Source organism: Corythoichthys intestinalis, chromosome 16 (genome assembly GCF_030265065.1).
Source record: "Corythoichthys intestinalis isolate RoL2023-P3 chromosome 16, ASM3026506v1, whole genome shotgun sequence".
In the NCBI taxonomy this organism is placed as follows: domain Eukaryota; kingdom Metazoa; phylum Chordata; class Actinopteri; order Syngnathiformes; family Syngnathidae; genus Corythoichthys; species Corythoichthys intestinalis.
Genome location: NC_080410.1, coordinates 25,265,596 through 25,276,763, shown reverse-complemented (window position 1 = coordinate 25,276,763; position 11,168 = coordinate 25,265,596). Strand labels below are relative to the sequence as shown.

General features: G+C 39.9%; 3 protein-coding genes across 13 annotated transcripts in view; 2 read left to right on the top strand and 1 right to left on the bottom strand.

The window, feature by feature from the left end:
- prkcab (protein kinase C, alpha, b) overlaps positions 1 to 10,015 on the bottom strand; it is a 256,689-nt gene extending 246,674 nt beyond the window's left edge. For 2 of the 4 annotated variants that reach the window (XM_057817538.1, XM_057817540.1), the window contains exons 1-2: positions 9,703 to 10,015; positions 9,599 to 9,630 (exon numbers count right to left, since the gene is read on the bottom strand). In XM_057817538.1, coding sequence (XP_057673521.1) covers positions 9,599 to 9,630; positions 9,703 to 9,872 — 202 coding nt within the window. In that variant the 5' untranslated portion in view covers positions 9,873 to 10,015. Of the gene's footprint in view, positions 1 to 3,116; positions 8,114 to 9,598; positions 9,631 to 9,702 lie in introns of those variants that run through there. The other 2 variants (XM_057817542.1, XM_057817543.1) reach the window with 2 other exon arrangements.
- Positions 7,388 to 9,597, top strand: LOC130904639 (uncharacterized). The gene is made up of 3 exons (XM_057817548.1): positions 7,388 to 7,516; positions 8,707 to 8,762; positions 8,831 to 9,597. The coding sequence occupies exons 1-3, from the start codon at positions 7,485 to 7,487 to the stop codon at positions 9,400 to 9,402; spliced, it is 660 nt and encodes a 219-aa protein (XP_057673531.1). The 5' UTR covers positions 7,388 to 7,484; the 3' UTR covers positions 9,403 to 9,597.
- A 641-nt stretch (positions 10,016 to 10,656) lies between the features above and the next one.
- cep112 (centrosomal protein 112) overlaps positions 10,657 to 11,168 on the top strand; it is a 295,686-nt gene continuing 295,174 nt past the window's right edge. For all 8 annotated transcript variants that reach the window (XR_009060878.1, XM_057817528.1, XM_057817531.1 and 5 more), the window contains exons 1-2: positions 10,657 to 10,720; positions 11,018 to 11,123. Coding sequence is in view for 7 of the 8 variants with exons in the window: in XM_057817528.1 (XP_057673511.1) it covers positions 11,024 to 11,123 (100 nt within the window). In the remaining variant the exon portion in view is untranslated. The remainder of the gene's footprint in view (positions 10,721 to 11,017; positions 11,124 to 11,168) is intronic.

The window sequence follows — 11,168 nt, the reverse complement described above, 5'->3', positions numbered from 1 at the left end:
TCGCGTTTGGGCTGTCACGGCAATCTGACAGAGAAGACATCTAATGCACTCAGCAGCGCACTAATGCATACGACATCATCAACATTTGATGAAAACACAAAAACAAATATCATTACTTTCTTTTCTTTCTAGATCGTGGCAAGCCTTTCCAGTACTAATTGATTGACATCTATCACTGTCAATGGCAGTGAATGATTCAAGGAAGGTTGGACTAAACTGCAGTGGATGAGTTGTATTATTGCACATATAAAAGTTGTGCCTTTCGCTTGACTTTCACTTGATAAAACCTGAAAATGTGAATCATCTGAATAAGAAATGACCCAGTTTGGGACAGTACATTTTGGTAATTTAGAAAGAACAGTCTTTGTAACAGACAGTGGGAGAGGAGATGTTCAAGATTTGCTCCTCAAAGAACAAACAGAGAGCTAAGGCTGACCTTAAGGTTCATTGCAAACTGAATCTTAACTCAGTCTTTATTCATCTCTATCTTGGATGTTAAAAATACACGCTTGGATATTTGTAACACCTAAAAGCTCAATTATCATCTCTGTCAAGTTAGGGCTGGGCGATATGGCCTTAAGCACGTATCGCGGTAAATTGAGCAGATTTATCTCGATAACGATAAATGACGATAAATTCGCGCAAGCGGACTGTTATATAATTTGAAAATCTGAATCAATGCATGAAATCCAGATTAACCGTTTCTTGTTGATTTATTTACCAGCTTTCAATTTAATATGTTTAACAATCGTACATGCAGTCTAAACATTAAGTATACAAAAATTTATTACAAACAATAAGAATGCAAGTATGAACATTTATAGCAGCTCGTATGGCTTGAACAATGTACATTGACAAAATCAATATGCCTGTAAAAACGTCATTGTAATACAAATGACTTACAGCTTGAACAGTACACTTCAAAAAGACAACTTGTTGTTAATAGCTGCTGTGACATATTAACACAAGTGTTTACCTCAAGGTTTCAGTTTTTTTTTTTTCCAGTGCATTTTTTAATACATGCAAGCACACATGAACCCCCACACAGACACACACACACACACACACACACACACACACACACATTAAAGCTGCATTGATCTCACACACAGAATTAAGCACATACAGAAAAATAGCTGGGACCGTTAAACAGTCACATTAAAATTTTCACTGTTAGATTGTACGTTATGCTATGCTGAATGCTTTACTATCACAACTGCCATCAGAAATCACACATAGACAGAGATACACAATAACGTGACATACTAATTGCTAGATGCAGTCCGTGCCCAATCCACTCATTAAGTTCAGCTGTTTCGCCAAGGTTAAGAGCCGCTATCCGACTTCATCACGTTTATTTGTAGCGTTAGCCGCTAGCGTTAGCCACTAGCGTTAGCCTGTGGCTTGGCTACGAGTAGAAAGCATTAAAAGCATCCTCTTTGGAAATCGTGAGAACAAGGGAGGACAGCGGGTGAAAGCCTGTCTGGATGCCGCCAAGAGTCTATTTAATGTCGGGTGAAAGTTTGGCGAACCTCCCTTAAGCCACACTCCATCACGTTTGCTTGTAGCGTTAGCCGTTAGCGTTAGCCACAGGGCTCTTGTTTGTTTGGCTTCCTGATAACCACGTGACTCCATACGTAAGCACACTTTCTGCTTTCTTAAAGGGGAATGAACATTGCCGAACAACACAGAGTCAAAGCGGGATGAAAAGACTATATTTTCTTGTTTTATTAAATTACCGAATTTACCGTCACGGTCAAAATTACGTCAGTCATCGTGAAGAATTTCGGTGCCGGTAAATTTTCGGTTTACCGCCCTGCTCTATTTTAAGTGAAACTTGACAAAATAAAATGAGCCATCTTATTAGGTGCTGTTTTGGCTAGCATTATGTCTGCCGCTAACGATTATTTTGATAGTTGATTAACTCATTGGCTGCCATTTCCGGTGATAGAGGCCCAATCCAATTTGACTGGGAAGGCGGGCGGCGGTCCCAGTCAAATTGAAGTGGAAGATGATTACTCAATACCAGCCATCCCAGTTGAAATGGATTTGATGTGCCGTATTTTTCGGACTATAAGTCGCAGTTTTCTTCATAGTTTGGCTGGGGGTGTGACTTATACTTTGGAGCGACTTATGTGTGAAATTTTTAGCACGCTATTATATCATTTCACATGTTCTTTTGGTGTTTTGGAGTGACATTGATGGTTTGGTAAACGTGTTAGCATGTTCTTTATGCTATAGTTATCTGAATAACTCTTAAAAGCTATGTTACGTTAACATACTGGTCACGTTCGCATTTCGTTGTTCATGCATCATGTGACATTATCATACCGTACAATTAGCATTCACTCAGCATGTTGTTCTCTATTGTATTTTTATTTTAAATTGCCTTTCAAGATGACTTGTCTGTTCTATGTGTTGGAGTTTATCAAGTAAATTTCCCCCAAAAATGCGACTTATACTCCGGTGCGACTTATATAGGTTTTTTTTCCTCCTCGTTGGGCATTTTATGGCTGGTGCGACTTATACTCGGTGCGACTTATAGTCTGAAAAATACAGTATATCATTGTTAATGGCAGTGAATGAGATAATCACCGATTCATTTAGTGCAGTCTCACTCTCTATTGTGGTCGCATTATGCATCTAAAAAAATAGTCCTGCTTTACAATGAAATGAATTACGCTAGGTTGGTGTGACATTGTTTTGGCCGCATGAGTATTTTGAACAATGATTTGCATTGTGAATTTATTTGACTGCGTTACATCTGGTAATATATTTTTTTTATTGGCATGCTAAGCAGGCACCATTGACTTACTCTAGTTTAGCCACTCCAGGGCCCTGAAACTAACCAATAAATGGCAAACTGCACGGAATTTGTTGAAATCAACTCCACCGACTAATTAAACCCCCCCGATAACTCGAAGTTTGAGCCTAATGTCAAAAATTCTGAACTTCCCCTTTGATCGTGGCCCTAGTTAGCAACAGCATTCAAAGGACTGAACACAGAACGATATCATTTATCGACACATTTGACTCATCTTCCTTTCTTTCCATCCTTTCAACAGTGTATTCTATCACTTCACCATTTTACAGCATCTTTTTCCATCTTTAGCCACCTTGTGTCCAGCCAGTTTTCTTGTTTCCAGACATAGAGCCCTCCTCTCAACCCTCCAGATGGCACTGTTATTCCCCACAGACGCTGAACTTCAGAAGCTATGTGGGGGTCGGAAGAGCGCAACAGACTGTTGATAATGATTCACGGAAGAAGTGTGTTCATTCAAAATATGGCCATAGATTTCATAATGATATTGACGGGACACGGGGCCGATTAATAGGAGGCCTGCATTGTTGGCATGGTCGTCAAAGCTGACCGAGTGGAATCACAGTCAAATTCGTTGCAAATTCTTGTGAATAAATGCTTAAATCCGTTAATTCTTTATAGATATGGATGTAAAACAGTTTCGATTCCTGGTAAATAAAAGCAAACAAAAACCATGCACTTATCATTTATTTTACGTAAATATGTCGAAGTACGATGCTAGTCTGTGAGTCAATGTGGCCGCCGCTATATGTAAACAGAGGTTTTTCCGGTGAAAATTCTTGTGAATAAATGCTTAAATCCCTGAATTCTTTATAGATATGGACGTAAGACAGTCTAGGTTAAAAGCAAAAAAAAACGTGCAGTTAGCATTTATTTTACGTAAATATGTCAAAGAATGATGCTAGTCTGTTAGACAATGTGGCGGCAGTCTTACAACAAAGACTTTTTTACGTTGAAAATTCTTGTGAAAAAAGGAAAAAATATAATAATTACCTTGAATCTTTGAACAAATCACTCCTGAGACAATCCTTCCTATTTATATGCGGTACACATTTCGTACTTTTTTAACATAAATTCGGCGTTGGATCGCTGCATGTGTCGCTGCGATAGACTGCGAATAACTGTAGCGGATTGTGAAATGGCCCTCTACTTGAAGGTGTGGCGCAGTGAAGGTCGAATCTGACCCGTCAGTATCACTATGAAGTCTATGATATGGCTTTCATACTGTACATCAGCGAGTTGTCGTTACAAATATTCGACATTGCATGTCTTGATATTCTAAGAAAGTGACGTGAGAGTAGATGCACAGGCGAAGGCAGAACTCGTTAAACCATTGGGTTCCTAAATGGAGTTTAACCACCTATTACTGGGCAAAATTCACGGTATCAGTCAGAAATGGAACCAGTCGTATATGCAAAGTCACATGGAGAATCATCCAAACCATCACTAGGGTCAGAAACTGTGAGTGAACTATGACACCTCCTTTTAAATCCATGCAAATTTGAAAAAAGTCATTAATTTATTCCCCGAATCAAAAGTTCAGCAGCTGAGTCATTAAAATGAAAATTTCAGCCCTAACTGCTGTAACGTATTCAAATGCTGCTCGGTAAAGTGAGACGCCAACAGACAAAGTCATATCCAGGATTATCTCGAAAGTCAGAAGCCAGGAATTAAAAATAAATCCTTGGAACTCTGAAAGAGTATGCCGAAATGGAGCTTTCATGCTTGTTAAGGGCGTTATCGTGCCGCCAAGCTGAGGTCTCTCATGTTATGTTGGTGCAGCCCGGGCCACCAACCACTAGCTTGGCAGAGGGGTTAGCAGCATTTGGCGACAACAACAAGCAATTAATTGCTGAAAATACAAGTCCAATATGTCTAGGACGAAGGATAGCAATCCATTTACCTGTCCCTGAAGGTTTTATAGGGAACTCATTAACTGTAGAAAAAGATCCAAAATGTCAAATTTGTATTTACTCCAATTTATGAGTGGCAAAACAATACAATTCTACCACAACTTGTAAAACTGCTAAAAAATTGGCCTAATTGTCTTCATGGGTGTACATCACTTAAACCAGCGTTTCCCCTACATATGAGAGATTGTGGAGCACCGCCACACCTAAATAAAAGCCGCCACGCCTTGCAAATGAGATGGTTTTTTTTTTAGGCCGTTTCAAACTAGCGGCAGCCGAGTCTGAAGAGTTTAGCAGCAACCTATTCATTGTGTATTTTAATGTCCGTAACTAAGCGTGGCCCCCTTAAGAGACGATCGGACTGGGGAGCTGTGACGCAGGGGGAACCGAGCAGGAAGGTTGGGACAACGGGTGAGATCGCAAGAGATAGCGGTCTCATGTCGCAGCAGCCCGCTGTTATTTTGTTATTGTTTTTCTTTATTGTTGTTACCACAATAAAGTGGATAAGCCAAAACCGACTACTCTCTTTCTTCCCCATTTCCGGGGCATCACAATAGTTTGGATTGGACTTTTCGGCGAAAGTGAGCGGTGGACAGCCGTCTTGAATGGAAGGCCAAGTTTGAATGAATTTGTGCCGAGAGGCGGGGCCCAAAATAGAGCCTTGCTCTATTTTCAGAGCGCCACCACGCTAACTTCGACAACAAGGGGCAGGCGTACTTATATCTATGCTCTCAGGCTGTTTCGGTGGACAGATATATGCAATCGTGGCTGGCGAAACTTTGATGAATGCGCTTTTTTTCCAAGTTTCGCAAGCTCTGGGACACTCGAAAAATGACTCTCATACCTCTCTTTGTTAAGTTAATGGTACCTCGATGTGCGTTTGTGTGGAAATGTAGTTCACGAACAACAACAACAAAAAAAAGAACTATTCACCTTCTCACCGAAACTAGTAACACTCTTTACATGGCTATTAGAAATTCCCCTCTACTCCTTGAAATGGGTCCGTTGGCAGAAGGACTATTATTGTCGTGGTAATGTAGTACGTATTAGGGCCTAGTGGCTCCCTGGAGCTTTTTCAAAGATTTTTGAAAAAGTAAAAAGATGGGGGAGGGAAATATATTTTTTTGTTTTAATATGGTTTCTGTCGGAGGACAAACATGGCACAAACATTCTTTCAATTCATTAATATGGTTATTAAGTTAAACGTGACGTGGCATCATACAACAGAATAGTCACGTGGTGTATCATTCATTATAGGATCCACTGCAGGGAAAATAAACATTTAATCATGAAGGCTAATGATGTATTTGTAGCCAACTTGTAGTCATTTTGATAGTAGGCTAATATGGCTAATATCGATACATACAGCCGGTGTTGCTTTCATTGTAAGGCTTTTACAAGGCTTTTAATTTTTTGCGGCTCCAGATATACTGTATCAGTTTGGTTTTTTTTGGGTCAAATATGGTTCTTTCACGAGATGTAAGTCATACTATTGCTACGAGAAAAAAAGTCACATTATTACGCATTTTATATACATGAACCGTAGCTGAGCACTATAACATTAGCATTGCTAATGAAATATTTGAAATATATCTTTGGTATGGCTCTACTTGGGGAAAAAAAACATGAAAATGTTTTTTGCCATGGTATGACATGGTAAGGGTGTCCAAATCCGATGCAGCCAACCACCACAGCTTCAAAAAATCCTTGGGGAGACCCTGCTTGAACATCTAAATACAAAATGTATTTAAAATGATAACAATCAGAGGTGAATTCATTGAAAAAGACAAAAAAAATAATTGGATGTTCTCATAAAAAAGAGGCTCTCGCTATTACGCACTTTTTTTTATGTCTGCGGGTGAAACATATTTCAGACAAAATCAGGCACCCCTCATCTTTGACCAAGGAGAACAACATATCGCCTTTTTCACAGCAGCAAGCCAAGATTGCCCTGGGAACGGCGAGGCACCCCACCTACACACACATTTAAGCGCTTAAAGAAAGATGTTTGGCATAGCTATTGCACAACAATGGCAAAAAAACCAGCTGTTTTAATAATCTATGAGGGGAAGGGATGATAACGACTTAATCGACTCGTTGAATCATTTTGGCAGTGTGAAAAGAAATAGCATAGGGCCAATGAATGATCCTGTTTCAAAGCCATTGACTGGCATAAATGTCCAACCCAATTTGAGTGGGCGAGGCTTGAAGTGAATAATCGCGTTTTGTCAGCAACAACACCAATACCAACAAATCAGTAATAAAATTTGTTTTCTTTTTATTTTTACTGAGATTAGCAAGATTACTCGTCGCACAAGTGCAAAAAATGCACTTGCACTGTATCAGATTTTAGGGCGAAATGAACTAATTTTGATCCACACATATTACCTTTATTTAAAATGCCTACAGATTCTCAATGTTTTTAAAAGTAACAACAATCTGAAATGTTTGTATTTGAGTGCGAAACAAAGTTGAAGCACATGGTTTGCTTTCAGAGGCCACACAATCTGATATGGTGGGCCAGAACTAGCCCATGCACCTTGAGTTTGACACTAGTGCTATAACCCCCAAAAGTGTCCATTCCTTCACACCTGACCATGGTTGAGTACTAATTGCTCATCAAGGAACAGGTGTGGTGTTGCTAGGCAGGATGTACAAATACACACTTTGTTGTCATTTCAGTTACATTCACTCAAGAGTGAAACTTGTGGGGAGTCCAGGTTGCTGCTTCCCTCTACCCCCTTTTTCCTAAGATGGCAGCAATGGCTCTCGCAGGTCTTTTATGGTATGTTTTATTAATGTGTTACCTTTCCGCACTGTTATGATTCCATTGTTTTTCATGGCTGCTCCAAAATCTAATTCGAGACTTATCGTCCACTGAATGCAGGCTCAGTCCTTATTGTTTACAGACTAATTTTGTATTTTTCAGGCTTTCAAAGTTTAAACAATTGTCATTATTATAATTCAGTCCTTTAGTTTGAGGGCAAACTTTAATCTTCTGATCATCAAATTTCGCGATTAGTGTAAAGATTTATATTAAAATGAGAAATTTATATACCAATAAGCAAATAAACCAGAAAGGATTTTCAGACAAAAGAGCAGTGACTTTTTTTTTTTTTTGTGATTAAAATATCAATTTGGGTTAAGTTGGGACCTAATCAATAAATGCCTTAAAGCAACACTAGGTAACTTTTCATATTTGAAGTATTTTCATAGCATTTGTGATATGTCGACTGACAACTAGTTGAATGACCTCTTTTATATCTTGAGGGGGTCTGTATCGCTTTCACCGGCACTAATCAACTTTGAGGAGGGTAGCAGGAACCCTGCCACACACACAAAAAAAAAACTACAAATGTGCTGACTAACTGCATACATTACTTTCCCCATTCATCATAAAGATGGAAGTCGATGCAAACGCTTTTGCGTGAATGTTGCAAAGATTGCAGAGCAACAAGAAACTTTTAGGATGTTAAAAAAAAAAAAAAAAAAAAAAAAAAAAAAAAAAGGCTACCAGGATATACAGAATAATCATTGGCCTCGATTTTATTCGCTGCTGTGATACCCCCACCCCCCACCCCACCGACCTTGTCAGCGCTGACGAGTTCGGGTGGAGGGGTTAGCCACATAGTTGCTGTAATATGCTATTGTCTAGCCACAATTGGATTCATTACCTTATTACTATTTGTCTGTCACACAGCTGCTGGAAACAGAAATATTGTTTTAATCCATCTGCAGGCGACTAGGAGATTTTATTTTATTTTTTGGATTCACTGATGATTTTATGACACTGTTCGGGTGTGCGTTGGTCCTCATGGGAAACTCAGTCTTCCTTAAGGCAAAACACAAACAAACCCTTTGTCCGTCGGCGTCTTTAAAATCGACCAGCCTGAAAAGTTGCTTTAATACTTTTAATTTGGGGCCGAGAATATGCTGAATTGCTTTACTTGTTTAACCCTTTTACTGTTTTTACAGTCTTTCTGCCATAGTTCTGCTCTTTAATGGTAGCGCTGGTTTTTCCATGGAAAAAGGTGAGGCTTTGCTCCAAATTGTTCAATTTCACTAGACCTGTGATTTATTAAAATCATTTCTCTTGTAGTCCACAAAAAGAGACAAAGCCCTGAAGTACGCAACAGAGTGCCTGACAAAGACCTCTATTGGCAACCTTCACCACGCACAAGCAATGTGTTGGGACCCTCAGGGTTGGTGAGACCACAAAGCCCTCCTTATTACGAGCCGGGTAGCCTGGGAACACAGCCTCCCCAAGTTTATCCACCATCAAGTGGTTCTGTTGCTGTTACGTATGGTTCTGGTGACTTAAATGGAGGCAGAAAGCCCCTAGTCTTTGAAGAGGTCTATAATTTACCCTCCCGGGGGTCTCCTGTTTTTAATTACCCACCGCTAAGAGGTGTCCAGCCTGAATACCCATCTAATGCTGTGTGGCCCTACAACTTTCCAAGAGATTTTTACCCGCCCAGTGATGATGAGGAGGATGATGATGATGAGCTGGAGGACAAACCACGCTACATTGTCCAGTCTAGAAATGGCCACCAGCGACTGAGCTTTTGGCTTACCAAAGCCAGCTACTCTCCTCAAGCTGTGAACTCACTGGCCGGATACTACGACGATGCCAAGAAGCACCATTTTGCAAACTATGGAGGAAAGCACTGAATCGTTTCATTATTTCCAACATGTCTTGAGTGAATTAAATCGTGCAATTTTTCCAGTGAGCTTTGCAATTCAAAATCTGGTACTAAATGGACTCATCTGTAAGCTTAAGCCACTTGTGATTGTAAATCATCCACCAACTGTTCTCAGAAATGTCACCGTTCAGAATCTAACATTAAAATCATGTGTGAAAGTTTACCTTGACATTGGAATCCCTGTTTGCCGAATCCCCTGCAATGTAAACAAACGAGTCAGAGCTCTAAAACTCCAGTTTAAAGCTGGGGGGGAAAGCTCTAAACTCACCATATGAAGTCCGTACAGTGGCTGCAGAAGGTCGGTTGCTTGAAAAACCTTGCGGTAAATTTGTGGTTTTTGACTTCGTGCACGTTTTTCTGCCGCAAAGCACCTTTGCGGGCGAATCTGTTGCCGACTCCGGCGGAGTCGTTGTAGTGTAAAAGGTGATGATCAGCCATTATGAAAAAGTACACGGCGTCAACTTGTGTGAAGTGACTGCCTCTTCACAGCTCTCGTGAAGTGATGCTGTTTCTGCTGGAGCCCTCTTGGCAGCTCGCACGCCTCCTCTCTGTCTGACCGCCAGGAAGCGCTTCTTTTTCATTCAGGCTGACGTGAGACACGATGCGTTCAATGACTGTAGAGATTGTTTTCAATGCCGGCTGTACAAACCCCGCCAGCGGCGTGGAAGAAAAATAAACGGGTACTTAATTTTAAATACACAAGATGAACCAAACTGTTTAAAATTCACGCGGTTTATAATCCAAATCGACTAAAAGAAAATCTGCTTTATTACGGAACACAATTTGTCTTTGAAGGCAACTTTTGCCACCGTCGCCTTTTAGCGCTCCTCAAATGCTGCAGTTTTTTGGCGTCGCTGTGTGGAGATAACTAGAACTACATCCATTAAATTTTTTTTTTTTTTTTTTTTTTAATTGTTTTTAATTAAAATATATTTCAAGCTTTCACACGACCACGTTTCACCCGCAATGAGTCCCATGGGTGATGAGTACAATGCACTGTAATTTTAAGTCACTAATTTGTCATTTGAGTTGTAAAAAGTCATCGTTGCACTCTTTAAATTCTAAAAGACCAGCATATGCTAATGCACTGTTTTAGGACTGAACGTTTCGAATATTTATTTGAAATTGGTATATTTGAGACGATGGCCACCTCATGTCATACACACAGCGCTCAATATGAAACTCCCGAAGAAGAACGTCTCCATGGATACGTCAAGGAAACCGGAAGTGGCGTCAAGCGCGGATGCTGAGATTTTGAATCAAGATTGAGCACTGCACTGCGTAAAGTAAGAAACAAGCTAAACAAAACAAAATTTAAGTTGTTTAGTACTTCTCGCGCTGATCAATATTCTCTGACGATTTGAGTATTGCCGTTTATGGTGGGAAAAAATAACTTTTACGATCACTTTCAGTACGCTTGTTAACACTCACGCGCTGTTTTGTTTGCTGTCAATGTGTTTTAGCTTGTAAACGGAAAATGGAGCATATTCTATTGCGATAATATTGACATATCATTACGACTACTTTTGAGTCGCCCAACTACAATCGACCGCAAAACATGGACTGTATGCTTTTTATTTCAGGTCATCATGCTCAAAAATGAAGAGTCGTTTGAAAGGCTGAACTCTGAATTGAATAATTTTGTTCTGGAGATGAAACCATATGTCCTTAAACACCCCAACAAAACGGGTAAGAACTTAAATTCACTTTTGATCAGGTCTATCTCAACTTGAC